Source organism: Toxotes jaculatrix, chromosome 1 (assembly GCF_017976425.1).
Source record: "Toxotes jaculatrix isolate fToxJac2 chromosome 1, fToxJac2.pri, whole genome shotgun sequence".
NCBI classification, from domain to species: Eukaryota; Metazoa; Chordata; class Actinopteri; family Toxotidae; genus Toxotes; species Toxotes jaculatrix.
In genome coordinates, this window is record NC_054394.1 from 13,190,584 (window position 1) to 13,217,117 (window position 26,534).

The 26,534-nt window shown below is 40.5% G+C and overlaps 1 protein-coding gene across 2 annotated transcripts in view; it reads right to left on the reverse strand.

Moving 5' to 3' along the window:
• spata17 (spermatogenesis associated 17) overlaps nt 1-18,434 on the reverse strand; it is a 33,404-nt gene extending 14,970 nt beyond the window's left edge. For both annotated transcript variants that reach the window (XR_005894201.1, XM_041040559.1), the window contains exons 1-7: nt 18,367-18,434; nt 17,784-17,873; nt 16,589-16,670; nt 15,050-15,100; nt 12,278-12,381; nt 6,192-6,315; nt 2,107-2,349 (exon numbers count right to left, since the gene is read on the reverse strand). Coding sequence is in view for 1 of the 2 variants with exons in the window: in XM_041040559.1 (XP_040896493.1) it covers nt 2,107-2,349; nt 6,192-6,315; nt 12,278-12,381; nt 15,050-15,100; nt 16,589-16,670; nt 17,784-17,873; nt 18,367-18,434 (762 nt within the window). In the remaining variant the exon portion in view is untranslated. The remainder of the gene's footprint in view (nt 1-2,106; nt 2,350-6,191; nt 6,316-12,277; nt 12,382-15,049; nt 15,101-16,588; nt 16,671-17,783; nt 17,874-18,366) is intronic.
• Between the last annotated feature and the right edge of the window lie 8,100 nt (nt 18,435-26,534).

Consider the following 26,534-nt stretch of genomic DNA (forward strand, 5'->3'; position numbering starts at 1 on the left):
CTCCCTTTGCATTCCCTAAAGCCTTTATCATGATTGTCACACAACCTATCCAATAAAAGGGTCACTGTGTTGAAAAGTAAATGCAAAAAGAGATCTCACTGAAAAAAATGCTAATTGAAATTGTCCACATTTATTGGAGAAGTCAGTTTCTAAAAACACAAGCAGTAATTTTTAAATAAGGGAAAGCTGAGGACATTGCCACTGACATTTGTGTCAGTGGCAATGTCCAAGTATTTCTGTAACAAGTGTTACAGAAATGCAATTTTCCAACTCATCACTAAATGATGTTTATTCTTTCTAGTTTTGGACAAATAGCAGAGATGCTGTTTTAACTAGTTGTGTGCAAATCTCATGTGCAAAGACATTTTTTGGTTACAAATAACAAACAAATATTGAAATTTTTATGTGTCTGATGAAGAAGAATGACTTACTGTATCCTCTGAACATGCATTACTGTGTAACTTGTGGAAGTGTATACTCTGTTTTCCTAAGAGTGATCTGTAAACTTTGTGCAGGGTAGATTAATTTAAATGTTGTTGCTTTGTTTGAGGTGACCTTCAGTTGTTGTTTGGTGTTAAAAAAAGGAGGGAGGATGAGGGGGGAGAGATAGAGGGAGGGACAGGGACCCTGTCCTTGCTCCTATCGCCACAGGATCAGTGGCCTGGCCTGACCACTTCCACAGCCAGCACCTCAACCTTATCCATCACCACTAGATAGTTATCACACCAGGGAAGAGGGGGGTGTGGGGTGTAGGGGTGAGTGTGAAAGAAACAAAAGGGGACTTCCTGCACTAATCACACACACAAAACAAAGAAACACAGGGAGGCAGACACAGAGCATGGAAGACCTGTATAAATATAGATAAATAGTGTATTCCTCTCCATGTCAGCACAAGGAGACTTTCCTGACACCATTAAGGCCATTAACTCACCCTAACTACAGCCAGCTGTCTGTGTATGTGTGTATGTGTGTATGTGTGTGAAGTACAGCTAATAAAATGAGACAAATACACGCCTCATTTCTGCTCACTTATGTTTTACATTACTAGAAACTAATAATAGGGAAAGCACTTTGCCATAAAGAGCTACAGAGCGTAAATAACACAAATGCCGAAATGGCTCCTCATCAAATCATTAACATACACACACATATGCATACACAAAATCACACACCTACATTAATGCATGAACAACATATAGCCGCAAACGCACAACTGGACTATGATAAATTGTACTAAGATAAATACTCAGTTGACAGCAACCAAAAGAAGTTTTTGATCAGCTGCAGTTCAACTGTTGCATTGCTTAACAGCTCCACTGATAAACACGGTGGATTTGATATGAAGACTGAATTAATTGGCGTTGTTCTCAGCAGATATTTTTGACTGGTCATTGCTGGAAAAACACAGCTGTTACTATTGACATTAAAAATGGTTTGGTTTTATTCAAGAGCCCCGGTAAGCTATGACACTGAGCCAGCATACGCAATACCCAGACCCTGAAAATGAAGCAACTATGCTCATTATTCACTGGATATTCTCCTCCATTGGCCCAATACATAAAATGGATATAATACAGAGGGAATTCCACATTAAAGTAAATTTACAAGTAAATCCATGCCATGTCTGTCACAGCACAGGTCATACTAGTTGGATAAGTTACACTGAATTGATGAGGAACGCATATGAGAGCTGTGCATGGGACCCACCTTTGATATATATACACAGTGCGGTAGACCAACATCTGACAGTAATGCATAGCCACACCGTCACACATATAATACTCAGTGAAATACAGACACTAAATGGCTGTGTGCTGTAGCCCCCTAGAGAGCTGTCTGCCATGTTTTAATGATGTCATTCCTCTTTAAAAGGAGTTTTAAAGGATCTCAGCTTTTATCAAGAATCATCTCCCACAGGGAAAGAAGGGGATGTTGAGGGGCTTTAATAATTAGTATGACACTTTGTAAAACTAATACTCTCTTACACCCCTTGCTCTAGTCCTCTGTCTTTTCTCATTCTTCCCCCTTACAGTCTGTTTTCCTGTAGCTTCTCGTTTATATCATTTCCACTTGTTTATGTCTGTCATGGTCCTTTGACAATCTCACCTGCTGTTTCTTGCTGGCAATGGGGGGCAGTATGGGTCTGGAGGAACAGCGGGTTCTAGTGGTTTTGGTCCATGGGGATCCAAGACGCCCAGGGAAACTCTGAGCTGTTGAGTTAGGCATGCCCAAGAGACAAGCCCTGCCCCTGGGGGCCAGTCTGGTGGGGGCCTGGTACTTGACCTGCCTCAGCAGCAGCTCTATCTCATGGGGGACTGGCTTGAATGGAGAGTTGAAGACCCCTGGGCACTGAAGAAAGAAAAGAAAGAAAGAGAGAGGGGAAGAGAGGGAGAGAGAGAGAGAGAGAGAGAGAGAGAGAGAAAGAGAGAGAGAGAGGTTAACCCTGTATCACAGAGAAAGTGAATGAATGAGTGAGACAGACTATCAGCATGAACAATGTGAAATTATTAGATGCGCAAGTGTATTTCTGAAAGGCCATGGCCAAGAGTTTTTTTTAAATAACTTCCTGAAACTGAAAAGATCAGGGAAAATATAGAGAGGACAGAAGGGATGACATGAAATAGAGGTTTCCACACACATCCAAACCAAGGACACTGCAATTATAGGCCATGGATTTTGAGGCAACAAGACGTCCTCCTGGGTATGTTACTTCCTGATCACTATAATGTATTAAAATCCATTTGGAGTTTGGGAAAACTAAAAAGTAATTTTGTTTATCAGGGGGACCATCAAATTATAGAACGGCCACCTCCTGAGACAGCTTAAAATGAAACCAACAACTGTTAGTCATTTAAGCTATTTCAGACATTTTGCGACAGTTTGTCAGTTTTAACAACTTTTTCAATCAGTTTTTCATCAAAGTTCTGCATGTTAGTGCCCTTTATCCACATTAACCAAAACTCTGTGAAATTAAACATTCTGTGTTCCTGCTGACAGCAGCTATTGATCATCACAACCTCTAATGCATACGCCATGGCTCTTGGCCAACCAAAGACTTTTGCCAGGTTAAATATTTGGCTGGAGCAGTTTGGTATGTGTGTTTTCACACAGATAGATGGATAGATCACAAAAAATACTACAAGGCTAACTGTATCTCTCACAAATTTTGCATCATACATGACTTGAATCTAGTTGTTCAAAAGCACAAATACACACATTTACACACATGCAAAACTTTGACTCCCCTTTTATGAAGTGGGGCACAGATTTGCCACAGACAGACTCAGTAATAATTATTCAAATCTCAGTGATCCTTTTGCCTGTGTGTTAATTACCAGACCAAAGCTCTGAGTTGGAGGACTGTGTATCTACTCTATATGCTAATAACACCACTTGCTATTTAGGCCACTCTAAAAGACTGGGACAACGGAGAGAGAGGAGAGAGAAAGGGCATAAGTGGGAAATTGCTCCAACTGTATCGACCCGAACCTCTCACTTTTTAAAATAACACATTAACAGGCTAGTTAATTAGTAAATGTTTCATTATTAGGCTATGAGTACTTGTGATGTAAATGTCAAGTGTTTCACAATGAGTGGAGAGAAATTAATTCAACTCCTCTGACCCTGATTTCTTTAACCATGAGTTGTAGACACAACTGATAACAGTCAATTTCTTTCTAATGGGTCTCTATCTTCAGAAGTCCACAGTAGAGTTAATGCATTATTTCTACTAGGCGACAATAGGTAAACCACCTTTGAAGTCACTCTAGTCAGCAGAAGGACACATTCAGACAAAAACTTCCTTCCACAGCAACTTTAGAATATAGGAGGTCCAGCAGGAGGTCCATCAGGTTATAAAAGCAGGTTTTGGAAGTACTGAGGGAAGTAGTCAGTTGGTGTGATCATGAAAAACCATTTATGTTCTTTCAATATTTGCAGCAGCAACAGTATCCTGTACATGTATAAACCAGTATGACTAATTCAATGCAACCTTTTAAATCTCTGCAGTAAATGACAGGCAATAATTATTAATATATAATCAATAATAATGAAATTCATTCTAATACATTACACTGTACATAAATTACTTACAACTTAAAACTGGGACATTGTGTGTCCTTAAAAGAATATGTGGGCACTGTATACTTGTGTCTTGCCAATCTGTGCTTCCAAAGAACCATTAGTGAAGCTTGCACCAACTTCCTTCTTGCTGCTACATCAGTACTGCACTTGATTCTTTGCGGTCACAGCCTTCTTTAAGAGCTTGAAAATAAAAAGGTCCCAAACATTAAAAAAATTCACAAGAAAAAATAACAAATAAGCAAATGTTTTTAAACTAGACCATAAAATATGTGTGTGACTGTAATTAAGGAACCAGATGGACTGACTGAATAACCACAATAACAAAATAAACCACTCTGCAGCATCTTAAGAAACATATTACACTCTAAATATGAGAAACACTGACCCCAAATGCTCACTATCATAAATTTCTGTGCATTTAATGACATTTCTTTAATGCTCACTATCAGTCTATAAAATGCAATAGGGATGAGTATACACATCTATGGCAAACAGGAAGGGACAGAAGGCTGGGGACATACACACATACAGAAACGTAAATCTCACCACTCCTAAAGACACGCACGCACACACACAAGCATACCCAAAAGTACCAACCTAGCTATGGGAAGAGCAATGATGTTGACCCCAGGAACACACCTTCTCTGTCTCTGTCAGAGGGACTTGGGGCCTTTTGGTAAGCTGTGTGTGTATGTGTTTGTGTGTGCGTGTGTGTGTGTGTGTGTGTGTGTGTGTGTGTGTGTGTGTGTGTGTGTGTGGGCTGGGGTCCGAGAAGTGAGGAAGGATGAACTGTGTGGGAGAGCCATCTATTCACTGCTGACAAGGTCAGAGCTACGAAAGGAAAGAGTCCCCTGCCATATGCAGAGAAAGAGGGAGAGACAGAGAGAGAGAGGAAGAGATGGACAGAGGGCGGGGGGAACTGACAAACTTTTCTACTTGCTTACTTTCCTTCTTGATTATTCATAAAATACCCAATACAGTTATATATAAAGTGACAGTCAACATATGGGCACAGAGCCAATCAAAAGCATCTGGAGGATCAAACATGATGTGACAAAATCAAACTCTACTGCACTCTAACTTGCAGCATATTCATATTAAAATGTTTGATGTGAGAATCTTAGGTGAACATGGGATTCCTACAGGAAGAAAGGTAGCGAGCCAGATGATGACGATGCTGGTTGCACAGGCATGAAGGAGAGAGAAAGAGAGGGATAGAGAGGAGTGGTGGTGCTGAATCAACAGTGACCAGTGTGCTTTGTCTTCATTATGATCCCAGTGGGGAGTCACAGAGATATGTGGATGCCACACACACACACACACACACACACACACGCATGCACACCTCTGCCAGGGGAAGCACTAAAATACTCCACTCAGCACATCAGAAGAGCCATGAGGACACATACTTACTCGTGTGTGCACACACAACTTAACTGCACACAGCCCACCTGTGTTAACAAAAGGAAAGAGAGAAGATGTTTCTCGCTCTGTAGCCAGTTTCTGGAGGAATTCCCTAGCTGTAATTTGTTACCTGTGCGAGTCCCTTCACATTTAGCTGTGCATATGTATACATGTTCACAAATGTCAACTAACTTTCTTTGTACAAAGTTTAGTGAGTTGGTGAGGCTGTCTGTATTTTCTAGGACAAACATTTTAGACAGACAAACTTGTTTTGTAAGTGTAACTGTATTTACAACCATATTGTAAATATGGTTGATGAATCTGAGCCTTTCAAGCATAAATTGTGCTTTTTTCAAAGTTATCAGTCTCAGAGATACTGTATGCAAAGGGGGTAGGATGTAGGTTGTTGTACTTTTCATATGTGAGAAAATTGAAAAGATAAAAAAAACTATCACTGCATTCTATAGAGCGCCATTCGGAAGCCCAGATCTTTACTGAACAGCAATGACCACAAATTAAATAACTTGGCAAAATGGCAGTACCGATCCAATCTTCACAAAAGATTGTCTTCACAAAAAAGACCACACTCTGCTGTCACTGCTCATAACTGCTTTTCAATGGCCAGCGGTTGCTGCTGCATTGCAAGCTGAAAACATAAACATGGTGTTGCTACTTTAGTTATGACACTTTTCCTGTAAACCAACCTGCTTTGTACTGAGAAGGTGGTGTAACCGGTGAGCTTGGTAGACCTTGGCTGTCTGCTCTTTTATCATCTCCAGACAGTCTCTCTCTCTCTTCTGGAGTTCCTCAAGTTCATCCAGCTCCCTCCTACAGCAAAAACACACTCATCAACAAATATTTTTGCTATTCAAATTCCAAAATTCCATTTCATTAATTTGCATGATGGGTATCAAATTTAGATAAAAATAATACCATACAATAAAATAAAAAAGATAAATAGTCAGGTTTATTCAACTTTTTACACTAACACAAATAGACATAATAAATGAATCATAAGTGAGCAATAGTTCACCTACAATGTATGTTTGTTTGACTGTTTTGATGATTCCTTTTTCAGACCAAACAAACCTGTTACATTGCTTATTATCAGGAGAGTCAGCTAAATTTGTCTTAAATATCTTTAAACTATAAAAATGAAAGACTTGTAGACAATGTAAACTGTGTTTGTGCATGTGTTAGTGTGTATTTTCAGCAAGTCTTTAGTCATAAACTTGACAATCCCCTGAAGCGTCCTTAACATAGATAAATAACTGCCTAATGATAAGAGAGACACTGGGAGACACCACAGACATGGAAAGACAGAGGAGCTGTGGAAGAAAAACAAGAGAATGAGACTGCATGGAAGGAAAAAAGCAATGTGAGAGTGCGAGAGGCTATAAGTGGGAGGATGATGGATATATTTCATCACCGCAGCCAGGACAGGTCTGTCTGTGACATCTGTTAAGCAAAGCTGGCTAAATGGGATGCATTAAAAGCCCATACACAGCAATTTCATTCTGCAATCACACAGCCTTATTGTTACAAGGGGGTAATAACTTAAAAAGGGAACTGGAAACAATTACTAAAACACACATGCCATGGTAATGTGAAAATACACACACACACAAAGCGAAGAGTAAAACCAATCTAATTCCACAAGAGCAATGCCAATAAGAGTTTAGCTCATCAACATTCTTATGCCTCCCTTTTTCTCTCCTTCTTTTCTACTATTTCCTTTTCTACGCAACTTCTGTTTTCAATTACAAACCTCCACAGAGAAATCTGAATATTCATAGCGTGTCTGTAATGTGAGGTTAACACATTCGGCGGCTACTGACATTTAAAAAGGAATCACAACACCGTTCTCATTGCCTTTGCATTCTCATTCCTTCCTCAGCACGAGATTAAATTAGAAAATAAATGAAATATGTAGAGCACTGTGTGTGAGAGTGTGTGTGTTTGAGTGACTGCGTGTGTGTGTGGTGTGAGAATGCCAGCAAGTCTAAATGTGTCTGTTTATGTCATATTAAGCACAGTAATTTAAGTCTGCATGTATGGGTGTGTGGTTATATGTCTATGTGTGTTTGTATGTGTGTGCAGATATAGAGGTTCCTTGGCCTCCATTTTTCCACCTACCTAACTTGTTAATGTGAAATATAAAGTTTTGGTTTATTCTGGTTCACAAACCAATTGGCGCATATCTGTATTTAGTATATGCAGTATACCTTCTTTAAAATGGACTGGCAATGTTTTCAGGGGTCAGGATCAGTTTTCATGCATTTGTGTGTGTCTGAGATGCCAGTGTTAAAATGAGATTATATCAGTGGGTATGTATGAGCATCAGTGTTCAAGCTTTGTGTTCACACATTTTTGCTTGTATGTTTCGACATGTCTGTGTCCATATGTGTGTGTGTGTGAGTGTGTGTGTGTCAGGCTGAATGGGTGACCTTTGCTTCCCTGCCCCCAGCCCCAGTGTTATTAATTGCTGTGTAGTGGACAAAAGCCAAACAGATTTGTAACGGCTGAAGGCACCTCGATCTGTGTCGACCCGACCAGCCGCCACAACATACAACCCTCATTAGCCCTGTTCGGCACACGGCACGTGCCCTCTTTGTGTGTGTGTGTGTGTCTGTGTGTGTTTGACTGAGTGAAAGTGAAAAGAAAGAAAGAAAGAAAAAAAAAAAGAAGGAAAGAAAAAAAATTACAAAGGGACAGACATTTTTTGATCTTTTGATAATACAGAAATATAGACCATTTAATTACAGACAGTGTTCTGTCTTACTATACTGCTTTTAATTCTGATAAGGGTATTTATCTTCCTTGACTGTGACGGTGGGAAAACAAAATGTAATTGTGAGTCTATGTACAGTATATAATGCAGGAAAACACATACAGATCAGCCACTAACCAGCCACAACAATAATATGTAGCTATATAGATATAGAAATAGCACAAATGTGCTATCATCGCATTATCATGTTCATTACATTACACTATCATTACACTACAATTAATTTGTTACGTTTCATTGTGCTATTAAATTCTCATTTGATATAGAGATTACAGTTAAAGTAATATAGGCACATTGTAGCATTATTTATTTCATAGAGTCCCCTGTGTTTGATTAATGGATGCTTAGAATGTGCATAGACTGTCATAAACCAGAACGAGCACTCCGACCGCAGATTACTTTTGATGGCTGCTGAACTGTTGGACACGCTAATCAAGCATACTTGAACTACTTTCAAATAACTGAAATCCTGACATTTTCACCCCGGACCTTTAACTTATTTAAATGGCTAATATAGTACAGCTACATTTTTCACTTCTTCCTCAATTATTTACTCCCTGGTTCACAACGGGGCATCAAGGGCTGATGGGATATCAGAGAGTGAGGCATTTTGGGACAGCAGGCCACACCTGCGGTCGTCCAGGCCAGCACTAGAGCAGCAAATTGGCCAAGATCTAAATATTTAATGGAGACTTGACCTGATTGGCTGTTTTAATTGCTCCAATTAAATGATTCAATACCTGGCAAGGAGGGGGTAGTCAGCCAGTCAATTTAGACAGTGACCAGCTCAATGTATTGAGCCTTCAACACCTTCATAACACACCGTTTCCATTTAAGTGACTGACTGATTGATTAACTAATTAACTCAAGTAGTAAAACTGATGCCATGAAAAGGGGTGGAAGTAAACAATGATTTCCTAATACTCTAAAAGAGAAAAAGATTTTCAATTTTATTCAATTTCTATACTTTTCTCCACTGTTTCACTCTCAAAAGTAATTTCCTAAAGAGGCAGGGAGAGCACAGCACCAAGATTATACTTCAACACACATACGCACACACACACTGAATATATAAATCCAATCAAACTGAAGGAGTGAACTTGTCTCCACCCAAACTGGATCAGAAAGAAACAGCAGTAAAAGAAAGACTGACGCATAGAAGCGGAGAGTGATCGCAGGGCAGGCGTGCAGGCAGGCCCACACTCTCTCCACCATAGCAGCTCTCCTTTCATGAATGTCCTTGAGAGGGACGCAAGAGAGGGAGGAATGAAGAAGGCTGGAGTAAAGAGAGACAGGAAAAAAGTAGAAAGAGAAAGAGGGACGGCATAGCATGAGAGGAGAAGAATAAAAAAAAAAAAAAACAAGTGCTGCTCAGCCTAGCAACGCCAAGTCCATAAATTCTCCCTGAGTTTCCTTTTTTCTGTTCTCTTTAGGATAAGTCAAAAGATTTTGCCATGTCGTTGCAACATCACAGGGAGAATTATTTATCTGATTATGGCAGTAATAATTACCCAGCTGTTTATTGCAAATAGAGGAATAATTCATGCAGTCAACAGGCCGTGTTGGTGGCAGCAGCGATGACACCAGCACATTTAGTAAATATGCAAAGCGGGCTTGCTCCGCTTTCCTAATTGCCCCCATCGTCCCACTGCATGCCCTTATTAAAGCCCAGGAACTTTAAGTGTCTCCCTGACAAAGTGATAAATTGTTGGGGTATCAAGGAAAACTGTGGCAGAGTGGGAACTGCACCGGGGTCCTGACTTCATTAGGCTATGCAGAAGGAGAGAAAGGATGAATGAGGATGGACACTCAAGCACAGTGAAACAGTAGCAGAGAGAGAGGGAGAGAAAGATATAGAACAAAATAGACTGAGAAAGAGAAGAAGAAAGAGAGAACAGAAGCAGAGATTGAAAAAGAGAGGTGGAGTGAGGGCAGGGGATAGAAGAGGGTAGTGTAAGTAGCGTGTATTAGCTAGATGCTGTACCTAATGAAATGACACAGATGGTTTTGTGTGGGGGAGATCTGTCACGAGAGAAAGAGGGACTGAAACACAGAGGCAGAGAGGGAGGGAGAGAGAGAAAAGAAAGAGAGGTTCGGCAGTCTATGTATTACTCCTATATCATTACCATGCGCAGCCGATCAGCCTGCACTAAATGGGGACCATTAGTCCAACTTTGAATAATTTATGCAGCGGGTTGGACAGACAGACAGACTTACAGAGGGAGGGAGCACGCTGCTGGATTAAAAAGTGCGGGGTGAGTGATCAGGCAGCTTGCGATCTGAGGGCTCAGCGGCTAACACAGAAAGGATATTTTAAATAAATGCCGGCACGGCGTTAATTGATCGTGACCCCAGCAGTTCTAAATAAACATGTGATTAACTGGAGAAGTGAAGTGACCTCAACACCCCAGACCGCTGTGGAGGAGGGGCTGTGTGTGTGTGTGTGTGTGTGTGCGTGCGTGCGTGTGCGTGTGTGTGTGTGTCTGTGTGTGTGTGTGTGTGTGTGCGTGCGTGTGTGTGCGTGTGTGTGTGTGTGTGTCTGTGTGTGAAGAAACTGGGGATGTCACACAGTTGACAGTAAACCAATACAAAAAAAAAATCCTGTAAAATGACATCACATCTCACTGATTGAATTTACTTAAAATTCTTTACTTCCACATCTGTCTAATCTGGTCTAACTCAGATTTTGAATTGACCTGTTTTAAAAATATACCATGTAAGAAGGTGAAAAGAAATAGTACTACTACTGTACTGAAGCTTGAGTGACTTCCCCTCACTTGTAAGATGTTTCAGATAAAAGTGTCTGCCAAATGAGTAAATAACTAAATGTAAATGTAAGAAATTATGTGAAGAACAGTAAAGCAATATTATTTACATGTCTAGGCATGGTCCCAAAAAACTGTAAAATACAAACATTTATTGGCTTTCATGTTACAAATTTTCATAAGCTATAAGCTTTATAACCTTTGATGTAATTGCACATATTCTACCAATACATTTCTGCTATTACTTTCGTAAATGCTCATTCTTTATTTTATCAGGTTTGATTAAGAGATTATATCAATCATGCCACTTTTACACCTTTCATCACTGGTATAGTATCTGAATACTTGACAAAGTTGTGCGTTTGTCTTTGTGTGTTATAAAACTGAAGTGGCAACACTTCCTTAATGGACTTTAACAGGCTTGCCCCCCCCCAGCCTCTAAAAGGGGCAAGGAGTGTGGAGGTGGAATGCTGGTGGGGAAGTGAGGGGGGGAAGTCAGTGATCCAAGGAGCACTTTAACAAATTTACATTTAATTTTAGCAGAGGCCTAAAGATATTTTCTGGTAAAATATATTAGCAACATTAAAAATGTGACTATTAGCTAAACGTGATGGTTTTTTTTTTTTTTTTGTCAAAAATAAAAGATGGCGTATCTCTAGCAGTAAGCCCTGGAGCACAGGATGTTTTATTAATGCACGAGCTGCGGTTCAAATCAGAGGCTAATTTTTAATTTCTTCACATCGTTCACTTCTCTCGCTCTTAGCCTCAAGCGCTTTAGAGGACTTTTCTCTCTCACTCTCTCTCGTTCTCTCTCTCTCTTCTTTCCACTCTACCTCTTTGTCGCTCTGTCTCATCCATTCCTTCACTTTTCCTTTCCACTTCCTCTGTCCCTCTTCCTCTTAGGTAGCAACTATGCAAGTACAGATCTTACCCACACCCCTCTCTCACACACATTTTAAGGTTATGGGTACACAAGTAAACCTTTTAACCGGATGCCTTTGCATTAATCAGATCAATTCATCTTGACTGACATGTACCAGCTGACTCCCTTTGTGTAGCGAACCCTGGGCAAAAACATTTTTACCAAAATACATAAAGGGTAAATGACACAAAAACACAGCAAGACAGTGAGTGAGGGAGAGAGACAGAGGAGAGAAATGGAAAAAGACATGAAAAGTAGTGAAGTATTGAGTGTGTTTAACAATTTCCTTTCTTTTTAAACTTTTTTTTTTACCTGACAAGTTCATTTTTTCTGGAAAGTCCTTCCAGATAGCTCTTGCGTGCATAGAAGTTGTGGATGTACTTCCTCACAAAGACTCCTCTCCATCGCCGCTGGATCTGTGAGGGATTAAAGCATCACAGAGGCATTCTTCACAAGCTGGTTGTGTGGTAAATTTGATGCTTCATTATTTATAGTATATGAAAGAAAGAATTTACAGTATATGCAAAAAAAAATTTGTTTCACATAGTTATTTCAATGATTAACACTATACTAACTACTACGAACAACTTTTTAAAATTCAAAGCCAATTTAATAAAACAGTTCCTTTCTTTTCAGGTCTTTAACTGTTTGATTTTGTCTTTTTTGTTTTTTGCTCTTCCAAAAGAAAGAAATAAAATAAATAAAAATAAAAAATAAAATACTAAGTCATAGAGCCAATACATTTCTTTTTGTTTTCTTTCATACTAAATATCATCTCACCAGTGCTTATTTTCATTAGTGTATCTTGTGGAGGATCCATGAAAAATACTAAAGATCATGGCATTAACATATGTATATGGGAGAAAACTTTTAAACCAACCATAAACATGCATGCAGTTTTTCCCCCTGGAGTGATGGAGGGACAGTCCAAGGTGGAACAGACAGCTGTCACAGCTTTATACGTTTAACTGTATCAGTCCACATTGATTGTGGAGGCTGCAGATTAGCTAACACACACACCCACACACACCAGTGGACCATTTTAAAGCAAGGGGGCGGATGTCCTTCAGACTAATTAGGAGATTAAAACAATGGCAGGTAAAAGAATAATCACACTATGAGAAGAGGGAAGAGGAGAGAAGAGGAGTGGAGGATAGGGAAAAACAAAGAGCAAAATGAGAATTAGCATTGATCTGCCAGTCAATAGATAATTTTAAATAAAGTAATTGCCGCCTCCCGAGTTCTTGCTGACCTTTGTTGACTAGTGAAATCAATGCTGTTGAATCTAATACAAATCCAGGGTGCGGCATGTAAACACTGGTTTCTATTACGGCCCTAATACATTATCCTCTGTTAGCTACCACGCCGTGATAAAGACAACAGGAGGGGAGAGAAAAAAAATAGAATCAAAATTGATTCAAAGGAAGTGTCAGAAGGGGATCTGAGATCTGAGATGATTGTTTCTCCCTCTGTGTCTCTCTTTCTTTCTATTTACACACAGAATATTTCTTTGGTAAAAGCTGGCCTGTGAGTACAGAAGTCCTTCATTTATTTTTGCACAGGGTCCCTCTCCCTCGCTCCCTCTCATTTTCATTTTCATACACATGAACAAAGTCCATTGCTTCAGTCTGTCCAAAAGGCCAGTGTATCAGAAGGAATTCTGACAGTCTGAGATTCCAGAGGATTGCTCATAGTCCTGACAATATTTTGCAGAATATGATTAATCTAAGAAATCTTAACATACTATATCTTTCAACAGGTTGCATCATAAAAAAGACAGGTCCAAGTTCAGGTATTTTATATTTTCACTATAACTTTGCATTATTTGTGACCATTTTTAACCCTCTGAAGTTTTAAGTTACATGTATTTGATCAGCCTGGAGAAATCTTTAGAAGCAGTGGGCAGTGCCAAAGCCTTGGTCAAAGGCAGTGGCAGAAGTGTTCCTAATGCCTTCATGTATGTCTTTTGTGGTGGGACAAAACTAGAGAATCCAGAGAACATCCAGACAAAGGCACAGTGTAAAATGCACACTCTGCTCAGAAAAGCCTCATTTGGCCCTTGTGGGGTTCAAACCTTGTAACTTCTTCCACTGCAAACTGCTGAGCCACTTTGCTTTTTTATTCGCATACATTTCGTTTTCAATTAAAATTCCTTTTGCTTCCTATGGGAAACTGTGGTTATTTTATATGGGCAATAAAGGCCTCTAACTTCAGAAGCTTCCACTTTGCTCTACATGGTGATCTCACCCCTAACCTTTCAACCCGTGACCTAAACCTGCTGGGTCAAACACTTCTCCTGGATCCATGTCTCTCCTATAATGTGACATTTATTGAAACAACAGGGTGGTCAGCTTTATTTGTTTGGGTTTCTATTAAGAGTAAAACTTGAGGCCCTCAATTTCCAGGCTTTTCCACCAATATGAAAATATTGTAACCAACTCTATCCAACTGGACAGTGACACACCCTGTTCAATAAACACTAGTGGATTTTTTTGTTGGCCTATAAAACCCTTTAATGGTTTAGGCAGAATGGAACTGTTAGCCAAAAGAGTAGGCTATATGGAATTGTAAAAATATAAGGTTTCTGTGCAATATCCTTGTGTAAAAATGCCAAAGCATCAGTCACAGCCACAGTGATATGGTTTATGAGTTGAACAGTAGTAGCTGCTGAGGGGGATAAGGGGAAAATTTGATGGGCATGAGCACTGAGGAAAAAGAAAATGCTGCTAAAACTGAGATACAAACTAAATATTAATATAAAGGATAGCGTTCACTAGCATGCATGCACTTACCAAGCACTGAGCATAAAGAGAATAATGATTAAGGTTATATATGAAAATTGGACAATGTTGTCTGTGTACATGGACCAAATTAAATTGTGCATGTTAAAAAGAAAGAAAAAAGACTGCATGGATGATTAAAGAAGTTGTTATGATGGAATATTTTTTGCAATGAAAGGGTGTGATTAAGTGCTTACAGTCTGCTATTCATGGGGCCTCCCATTCACAGCCCACACAGAGAAACAGAGTGTCCCCCCACCACGACACTCCATTTGCTAAAACAAGACACCGTGGTGATATTTACCCTGACCGCCATCTCCTCGTAGAAATTCATCTTCATGATAAAATATGCCGCCTGTGAACACAAAGGAAAAGATGGCGTTACACCTTGTCTCGCAGCCCTCTGATCTGTCCACAGCAGGCGTCAAAGATAAAGAGCTCTTTATACATAATACATTGCACAGAGGCAGCACAGATAGGGCCACTGTAGAGAGGAGGGAGGAGGGAAGGGGGCACAAAAGGAGAGAGGGAAAGCAAGAGAGACAAGAGGAGCAAGAAAAAGTCAAGGGAACGGAGAGAAAGGGGGAGAGAGAGAGAGCGAGAGAGAGAGAGAGAGAGAGAGTGGTTAGCGGGACTTTGTATCAAGGGGAGAACGGTACTCTCTTAATACACCAACGCAGACAAGGGCCAAGAAAATCTATGGTAGTCAAGCAGCGAGCTAATGGAGATGTATGACGGCCAAACGCTCTCCTCTGGATTTCATAATCAATGACAGCACTGCCAGAAGAGCCTAACAAAAGGCCGGAGAATATTCAGTAGCGCACCCGACAAGCCGTCGCACACCAAACGTGCCGGCCGACCACTGGGGGCACATTTCAGGAGCAAACTGGAGAGTCGGCCATAAAAGGGATTCATATCTCAACATGTCTTTTTTAATAACGACAGGGAAGAAAGGGAAGAGAGGAAGGGGAAGGAAGACAAAGACTTGAAAGGAGGCTGTAAATTCAGCTTGATGTTTTGAGATGAGGCTTTGCGCACGTCACATTACACATGATAAGGTCCAGAAGAGTGAAAGAGAAAAAGACAGAGAGAGAGAGAGAGAGAGGAGGGGAAGAATACAATCTCTCAGGGCTAATTCAAAATAGTACACTGTGGCAATTTTGAGTGATTCAAATTAGTGCTCGTCTGTTTCCAAATGAGACCAAACAGCCTCTTTTTAGCCCATATGTGTGTTGTGACACATCCTTCATCGTTTATTTCAACACCCCTCACCCCCCAACCCATACAACCCCCACTCGCGCCCCCCCCTTTCCATTTCTTGAATGCCTCCCAAACGGTGGCTGGCAGTTATGCTTTAACAAACAGTCAATTTACAGGCATGATAAATAGCTTGTTGTGATACGTTTACAAAACTCAATCCAGGGAAAAATTATACGTGAGAGCGCTGGGTATTGGATCCGGTATCAACAATCTGTTCAATTAAGAAGCAGTTGGAGGCAATATGCTGAAAATGGGGCCTTGTTTTACTAAAGCACACACATATGCGCACACACACACGCGCACAAACACACATACACACCGTACACACAAACTCTTTACTACTCTTTCCTTCCCTCTCTTCCTTTTCCACGCTCTTTCTATATGCATCCCAGGAGTTGCGACATAGATGGAATTCCTTATCATATTGCATCATATTTCCTAAGTGCTAATTTCCCAATGTGTAATGAGTGAATTATATTTCTTAAGGTCAGACGCAGGGACTTAGGAATATAGCAATTGAATTCTAATGCATGCTATCATAACATAATCAATATATCTATAGCCATTCCAGGCGCTGGCTTACCTTCACCATTTGTCTGAAACGTGCCCTTGCTGTGAAGCCCCGCCATATCTTCTGTATAATGATTGCCTTCTTGTGCAGATGGCTGTAATAAAGTCATATTGGGGAGACGATTGGATGGATATTTTTTGTTAGTTGAAATGAAGGAAAACACTGAACAAAGTTATTCAGATACACGTGGAAGTAAATTAAATAGTGTATTTTTTTATTTGATTATTTGTTTGGTTATGTTCAGAAACCGAGTACAACAAACCTAAAATAAATTAAAACCTTCTAGAAATATGAGGCAGCTGCAAATAAAAATAATACTTGCATTTCTGTACATAATGCAATGTAGTTAATTAAATCACAGTATCACCCTAAAATCTCTCCTGCTACAATAAACTGTGATTTCTTTTTTGGTAGAAAACAATAAAGAAAAGAGGGATTTTCAGCATACAAATGATAGGTTGTGAAGGACTTCAATTAAAAGGTCAGGGAAACATTATGCTTACAAACACATGCTCTCACAAAGACACACACACACACACACACACGGAACATTTCTGCTCCTCCAGGCTTTTCGATCATGTCCAATGAGCCTTTCACCCCCTTTAGTCAGCGGCACACATTTGTATTCATCTTCAAACATACTCTAAATGCAAGTCCACTGCGATTCTCTGCCTCCAATGAGGCCATCAATTTCCAAAAGGCCATTTATATGCCCAGAAAATCAATGCTTATAGTGGGTATAGCACAACCCCAGAGTTGCACTTAGGCAGCTAAAATTGTTGCTAATTATCCACTTAACGCATTGATCAATTAACTAAAGTAATCTGAATTAACCTACTGTCTGGAAGTTTGTCTGCTGACCCTGCAGAATGGTGCTGGGGTCACAGCATAGGAACAGGCACAGAGATAGAGACATTCATTTCTCTGTGTGTGAAAGGAGCACAGAGTGCAAGCGACATTTATTCCTCCAGGCCATTTGCAAAGCTCTAGAAGTGGAATAATTATGGGAGTGAGCTAGTACCAGGGCTTCCCTTGAAATTAACTCTTAGAGTTCTGCCTGAATGTTTTTCAACCCCCAAAGGAAAAAGCAAACCTCAAATTGGTATATAAAATATTAAGGCTTGTATTCTTTTTTGCCTGTGGCACACAAAGGACTACCGAAAGTCTCATTAGACTAACACACACTCAGCATCCATACATGTTATACCTGAGGTAAGTCTGCACCTTGCAGGCTCTGAACCAGCTCTGAATCCGAGTGGCGGCCTGGTTTTCCTTCTGTCTGTTCTCCTCAGCTTGGCTACATCACACAAGACATGTAAAAATAAAACAGTGTACTATAACTACATTATCTCACTGCATTTCATTGTTCATTAACATGCCTTTTGAATAACAGTGGTATCAGACCTTTCAAAGCTCACAGCCAAACTTTGATGAGAGTTCCATGTGTTGTTTGCTCTACAGGTGCTTCGGGGTTTCATTATTTAAATATCACATTATCGCCACTGCCGATGTATACAAGTAACATTATACATTTTAAGTGGAAATTGCAATATATACAGCCATTTAAAAAAAAAAGCGAGATAGCAAGCGACAAAGTAATGTTAGCGACCTAACGTTTACTACAAACATGACATGCTAGTTAGCAGGTTATCCAGCAAACGCTGGGTAACCTGCTAACTAGCTTTTTCAGGTACTGTAATGTTTTTGTGTTCTTGTTGTTTGTTTGTCTAAAAAACAGCCAAAATGCTCTTTCATGTTGAATAAAACGCACTCATACATAGGATACATACCTGTTTCTGAGGAAGTAGTCCTTTCGGAGCTCTTCAGCTTCACTTTTTAGTTTCAGTAGCTCCGCCATGTCTACTCAGGCCTGAGTTTACTTGTTGTCCTGACAACGCAGCTGTTTCCCAAGGTCCCAGAGATGCGTTCACTATCATCTAGGAAATATGACAATAATGAACAATGCTTACCTCACTGTGCGTATTGTAATGCTCTCAAAAACATTTACCCTGTGTTGATACGTGTGGACATCATCGACACCTGCATTTAGCTTATGTAACCAGTCGCCAAGAAGTGTTAAATTGCAAAAATTTGTTTGTTCATTGTATGTGATGTTCATAACATTTAGGAGTTCGGTAAAGTAGTACATTTAAACTACTCGCATTTTTTTTTTAGATTCCTCGGACACGTAACCACGTAAATTTAATTAGCTGTTTGATAGTTCCTGACTTTCTTAAAGCACCATTCTTTTCCATTCAGACTTCTCTTTCAGTGTCTCTTTCACATTCGATTTCTGGGGGGAAAAAATATCGCTAAGTGGACAGTCTCAGAGAATGATAATGACAATAATGAAAGATGGAACAGCATTTCATATTCTTTGTTAATATTTATTTACAGAGGTCACGGAACAAAAATTCATAATTTACTTCCATATTGTAAGTTTTTATATGCTAAAGCATGGGGTCATTTTCTAACATTATAAAGGGAGAAAAACTGTACAAAAGACCTGCATTACAATTTATTAGTATCAATTATAAATAATAAACACCAAAATTTATCATTAACAAGAAGAAACTCTTTTGGTGTCCTTACATGCTCTGGTGGACTTACAGCAGCAAATGCCATTTTGTTCATTTTGTCCTCTGCGTTTTCTCCCACCTCTCCCAACATTTTACACTGCCTACTATACTTGAGCAAAAATACAGAGTAAATAGTATAAGGATGAGGGGAAAAAAGAAAAAAAAATCCTGGAAAAGACATTTTAAAAATGCCTGCTCTCTGGATGCAGATTGTGGATCTGTGTATTGATCTGCCAGCTGCTTCACTTCTTCCATCCATCCCTGCATCTATTTTTTCCCTTACCTGACGTTATCACCCTTCATCATACAATTATCAGTTTATTTCTCCCCGCTCTTCCTTCCCTCATCTGTCCCCTCGTCTTCACTCCTCCTCTCCTCTTCAGCCATACTCACCTGTCAAAATGATCACCTCAGCAGGGTGTGTGTGTGTGTGTGTGTGTTTGCGTGTGCACTTTTGTATCTGTGCAAGGAAAGACATCTGTCTGGCCAGTGGTCAGAGGAAAAGACTGTCTTTATTATAGATTACTCCTTAGAGACAGGAAAACGACAAATAATGAAAGTGAAGGAGTGTTTCCTGTGTGTGTATCTGTCTCCACGCTCTTTCATGTCCATGTACAGGAGTGCCTGCTTCTCTATAAGCCAGTATGCTTGAGAATCTCATTCTGTCTCTCTGTCTTTCTCTGTGGCCAATTTGCTGTCTGAGGGCCACCACAGTGGTGAAGAACAGTAGGCAGACGTCCTAGGTAGAGTTATGGCTGGAGGGGTGAACCCGTGGTGGCTCAGCCCATCCATCGAGGGGCGGCAGGAGAGAGGCCACCCTGGTAATTACCGGAGAAATGTTGTTGTGACAAGACTATATGTGAGTGAGAGAGAGAAAGACAGAGAAATTCTTAGGGAAGTGTTGTTTTTGAAAAGACTGTGAGGACGGCTGGAAGCCATTCGTCCTGCCACAACTCTGATTAGGTGTCACCAGGTGTGTATGTGTGAGAGAACAGCACAAAAAGGAGAGTGAGAAACACTTCATAAAAAGACATGCTGTTTACACTCTGTCTAATGACCCACTTCTAGACCCAGTCAGACCATCATCTTCTCCACGTCCCTCTCCACTTGTAATACACTCCTCCATCAACTCAGTTCCTCCTTTCACATCTCTTCTGATATATTCCCCTTCCGTCGCTCTTCCTCTGTACTTTTCCCTGTTCTCTCCACATTTCAGCTTTGCTCTTTTGTTTCTGTTTCTTTCCCCTTCCTCTAACCCTTCTCAATGAAAACATTTTTGTTGCTTAGTGAGGCAAAAATTCCTTACCCACGATTATCCACAAATACACCCCTCTCTTTCTCTCTCTCTCTCAGTGTCTCTCGCTTCATCTCTCCATACGGGGCATGTCATTTAACATGCCTCCAGTCACCTCTCGCAGTCAGGAAGCTCATCCAACCAGTCATTCTCCATGCCCATTGTTCCTAAATGAGGGCCATATGTGCTGTGGCCAGCACTGGTCATAAAGACACACACACAAACGTCAGTGGTGATACCAGTGTCTATGAGTGAATGTGTGTGTGTGTGAGACCGACATACACTGCTCTGCACAGTGCGTGTGTATGAATCATTACTGTGTGTGTCAGTGTATGAGTGATTATATGTTAGTGTCTGTGTATGTGGGCCTGTCTGTGAGTGTGTCTGTCTGTGCATGTGTGTTCCTACAGCCACAGTAGGGTGCGGCGGATGGAATGTGTGTTTCTCGGCAGGGCCAGTTCGGCCATTATTATTAAACATCTGTCCGCAGCACATTAATTCCCCCACTCTGACGCATCCCTCTTTGCCCAGGGATCACTTAATTGAAATCCATAATGACTCTTTCTTCTCTTCTCTCCCACACTGAGCAAAGTGAAGCTGTAAAATATATTTTAGGCAAAAATGGAGGTTTGTACCATCCCCCAATATCATACTTTTTGACAGCCTGATGTACTTGTAAGACGATACACAGCTGTTCCTGACAAATTTCACCAATGAGCCAAGTGAATGTGTTTGTGTCCTTTTGATTATTAATGAATTAGTCCAAATACCATTTTCAATAAAATAAGGAAATTGATAAGAAAATGACAACAAAGCAAAGAATTGTAACTTAACGCATAGTTCACAGAAGATTAATCACAAAATTTTCTATGTGAATCAATTAGACTGAAGCATAGCACAAAATAACATGTTCATCTTAGATGTATGATGGATAATTTAAGATTTTTTGCTCCATGCCAGCTCAGAGCATTTGCAGCCAGTGTCCCACTGTCATCTCATAGTCCATTTTACGATCATTATGCCAATATTATGCCAGTTTAAATTTCTGTCCCAGTAACTAACTCAATATATTTTTACCAGAGCTGTGGATAAATCTGCCAGTTTTAAATAAGGGTAAAATGTAAATTCTAAAAAGGATGGGTTTTGGAAGTTATTTATCTGTCCCAAAGTCCACTCCAGTTAAAAGGCAAGATATGTGAATCATTAGATAATTACAAATGTGTCTAGAATAAACCTTAATGTCCATTTTGGACTTTAAAACATTCTAAACTTTAAAATATGAACAAATACAAAAGAGCATAACACAATGTTTGTTTCTTTCAAATGAGTCTGATGAATGCTAAAACCAAGTTTTTTTAATCCTATTTATAGGACCATCAGGGGTATTTTCACCCTTGGCCCTATTTCCCAGGTTTTATTTCTTTCAAGACAATTAAAATTCTCCACCACACATACAGGGCTAACTCACAAAAGTGATTAAAGTACTTCTAGTTTGAGCTGATGTCGCCTGTGTGACCCTAAAATGTTAGTGGAAATATGGATAGAACAAGAACCAGAAGCTCACCTAGAGCTCGGAAAGGCCTGAGGGTAGCCCTGGTCTTCTAAACCAAAAGTATGCAAATTGCTCCTTCATATTATCCACCTGGGGCTGCTGTTACTTTTTACAGTGGCAATGCTTTTAAAACCAATTTGAAGCCGTCTCTTTTTCCCTCTCCATCCCATCCCTTCCCTCCCACCTTTTCTCATTCCCCACCCTAATATCCTACTAATGGATAAAAACTATGATTGTGCCGGTAGAGGAGAAATATCATACCTTTATTAGCTCACCTATATCCAGAGAGAGAGAGAGAGACAGAGACAGGGAGAGAGAAAGAGAGAGAGAGAGAGGTAGAGTGAGAGAGAGAGAGAAGTAATGAATTGAGCATTGTGTAAAATAGTTTAATGCAGGGGTGGTTCATCATTATTTGTGGCGGATTGCGTGCAGACAGGGGTGATCCATTAGTATGGTCGTTTCCATCTGTGTCTGCGAGTCTCAGTGTGTGTGTGTGTGTGTGTGTGTGTGTGTATGTGTGTGTGAGATGGAGTGCGTGTGTGTGTGTGTGTGTGTATGTCCCACCCAGAAGGACATTCGCTGCTGCCGGCCCCACTGTCACAATGAGAGATTCATCACCACACACACACACACACACACACACACACACACACACACACACACACACACACACACACACACACACACACACACACACGCACACACAAGGACTACAGTACACATGTGGCATCATTGTTCCATCATTACTCCTCTCATTCTTCTTTTAAACAATTTGTCATTTTGTTTTCTGTGTTGACACACATGCACACAGATTCATTTGGCAGCATTTTCCCTGGTCAAGGCAAAAATTACAAACATTATTGCATTTGAAAAAATCTACTTGTAGTATGGTCAAAATAAAAATCATTATTAAATGAAATCATAACATCTCCAAACTCCATCTCAGTTTGTGTGACCCTTATCCATTGCAACCCACATTTGGTCACAATGTGGGTCACACTCAAGACATCTTTTCCTGTTTTTTCCCCTCAAAAGTATGTGCAAAAGCAGCCCTGAATTACAACGTGCATTTCAGATGGCACACAAACTGCACTTCGAGGCTGGTGCGCAAATTTGCAAAATAACATGTACAACTACAGGCGCAGTTTGCATCAGTAGCAAAGACTTAATGTGGCTGAAAAAGTTTATTCTAACTCTCTGTTACTTTGAAGTAATGAATAATTTTTTTTAACATTATATCATTGCACTTTTTATAGAAAAGAAGGAAAAAGAGAACAAAACAGCAAACAAAGAGGAGAAGAAGAGAATAAAGATAAGGGAAGACATCTTTAGTTGAGTGATTGCCACATCTGATGGCCATTCCTTTACCCCGACACATCCACACCCACAATCACATTCTCCTTCTCTTTCAAAATAAAACCCTCAGTAGTTTAATGGAATGTAGATTTTTTTTCCCATGGACCCAATATTGTAGAGAGAAAATAAATCATCCAGTGCATACTCTGATCATGGCAGGGAGTAGGCATGCATCTAAAGATTCTTCGTCTTCTCTGTCTCTGTAGCACTTCACCACTTACACTTCACTTGTTCTTTTCATCTACCCACTCCCATCAGCTAATACGCTCATCTCTTGCTCTCTTGTTCTGAATCCTGCCTGTCTTTTGTGTGCTCTGTCTGGTTTGCATTGCTTACTAGCTTTATCTTTGTCTGCCCAGGCTTAGTAACATTTTGCCCATGTCTCTTTCTCTCTTTCTTTGACATTAACCTCTGTCTCTTTGTTTCTCTCAGGACAGTCCTCCTGCAGAAAGCAACCCCACAGGTCATCTGTGCAAGCAGCTTATTATGACCCATAGTTGAGTTTTTATTTTTAGGTGACCTCTAGCGACTGCAATAATTATGATGGGAATAAAGGAGGAAGTCAGGTGAAACAGTTCCAAAACTGGAAAAGTGCATATTAGTGTTGGGTTGGAGGGAAGGACTGACAAAACAATGGCTTTCACACAGGAGACTACTCTTCATTTCCCATGTAAAACCAACACTCATTATTATTTCTTTTATTCATGACTGTTCCATAACCTTAACTGCATAGTTGTTGTTGTAGATGTCCACTAGCCTTGAGGAAGTTTGAAGTTTTTTACTATTACTGTGATGATCCGGTCTGGCATACATGCTGCTAATGCACTTCGACAAGTCATATTATTGTTCCCATGACTACAAAGATCCATTGTACCTACCTGCTGCTGGTATGCTCCTCTGGGTTGAACCTGAGGTAAGGTTTCTTACCTCATTCTAAATCTTTTTTTAAATGTACATGTTTTATATTTCCATCACTTCAAGTACAAATGACACATAGTGTATCTTGTTAACAATAATGGTAACAACCTTTATGAGAAGGATTACAGAAGTCTCTTTTTGGACAATCACATGATCTCCAGATACCTGAGAAATTCCATCTGGGAACTGTGGGATCACTCAGCTTTCCACTGAAAAATATAAGCCACTGAAATAAATCAACTGCTTCAATCTCTTTGTTGTTCTGACATTCCTGGAGCACATATCATCATATCACCCAGTTGTTTTGGCTACAGTTATGAAATTCTGAACACACACACACACACACACACACACACACACACACACACACACACACACACACACACACACACACACACACAAATGTTTCTGTACAAAGTATAACAAACCTTTTGCATGCTTGTATGTGATGTGTACTGTGTATGTCCTGTCACCACAGGAGCTAGTCTATTTCTCTATGCTCCCAGCTAATTGGACCGTGAGAGAGATAGGCTGGAGAGGTGGCCAGACCTGACAGTGAGTGTGTGAGCGCGCGCATGTGTGTCAGATGTCCTCTGGCATGCCTCAGAGAGCTAATCATAACCACACTGCAGAGATTAATGAAGTCAAGAGCAATCAGCCCTGACACACAAACAGGGACACACACATGCACACACTCACATACATGCATACACACAGGAACGTACACTGGCTCAGAAACAGTGTACCTTGTTTAATGGAGGCAGTGACATGTGGAGTGACTTAATGATTAATTGTACATCTTCTTGTGTGAACATCTGTACCTACATATGTTGCTATTGTCAAAGTTCCTTTTTGCATGCTTCTTAACTTGTGCTCAGCCCCTCTGGAGCTATTTTTTTTCTCCTGTGGCAATAAATGCAAATTATACTGTATGGGGAAATTCAGTGAATTTCTACTATATCCACAGTAAACAGTATAATGCTGGACAGACACTGGGTTGTGAAACTTCTGATGAAATCTCAAAACAGGACAGATTGACTTTTAAACTTGCTGTTATTGTATATTTAATAATATCTTGCCTAATACATGATCATTTGAGGATGGTTTATTTCTACTAACAATGAATTGGACATTAAAGTAGTTTTGTGACCTCTAGTATCTGTTTGAAGTCCCTGTCTTGACAAGCATCATTCTTTTTCAGGTAAGCTTGAGTAAGAATTTGAGTGGTCGACTGTGAGGAGAGCTAAAACCTCAAGTGGTGACATGAGTGCTAATTCACTGTATCTCTGACTTCTGCCCCCGGTCCCAGAATAACATAAAAACCATGGCAATTAAAACCATTAACCCAGTGAATGGCCAAAGCTTTGTTTTTGTTCCCTAGTGGTGGTGGCTGGGACAAAAGGGCTTCCATCCCTCTGTCGGTTACATGTCCAGAGACAAAACAAGGGAGGGAAGTTAACAGTGCTTCTCCAGTGGGACACTTTAACCTTCTTAAATACCTGCTGGGTCTGCTCTGTTTAGTGGACTGGATCTCCCTTCCAAGCAAGATCAGTCAGGGGACTGGTCAACGCCAAAAAAGTTGAGAATGAAGTACCAACAGCCAGAAGCCACCCAGCCATGTGAGCCACCTCACATCATTTTTAAGTCTGGGACTCAGGTAGGTGGTAATGGCGATGGACTTATCTAGCCTAGGGCACACCTGCCTTTGGGCCAGCAGGTTCCCCAGACACTGAATCTCCCCCCGCCCAATTACACACTTTTTAGGGGTTGGCTATGAGTCCTGCCTTGGGGGACCCCAGGACTACAGCCACCATCTGCAGATCCTGCTCCCAGTTGTCATGCAGAATGATGACATCATCCACGCTGGCTGCAGGAAACACCTTTTGGTAAATTCATTCCACAAACTGCCTCTGTGGCCACAGGGAAGGTATCTCTATCAGTGCCCAGGCTTAGGGTTTCCTGCAGCAAGGCGAGGCACTCTAGTGCTCACCCCAGTGGAGTCTGGTCCCATGGCTGGTGATCCTTACTCTGCAGATCCACCCCCACACTGGCCACCACTATGACAGGATTGACTGTGTTTTGGCAGTTACAGGATCACAGAGGGAGTTGTGCTCCCCAGTTGGATTATTAAACACACAGACATTAACACTGGCAACTACTATGAGTTCACTTTTCAGTTACTTGCTTCTTGGTCCAGAAGGTGTACTGATGATGTATGTGGTCAAAGGAAACCAGACTTTCAGTCTCTCTGCTAGACAG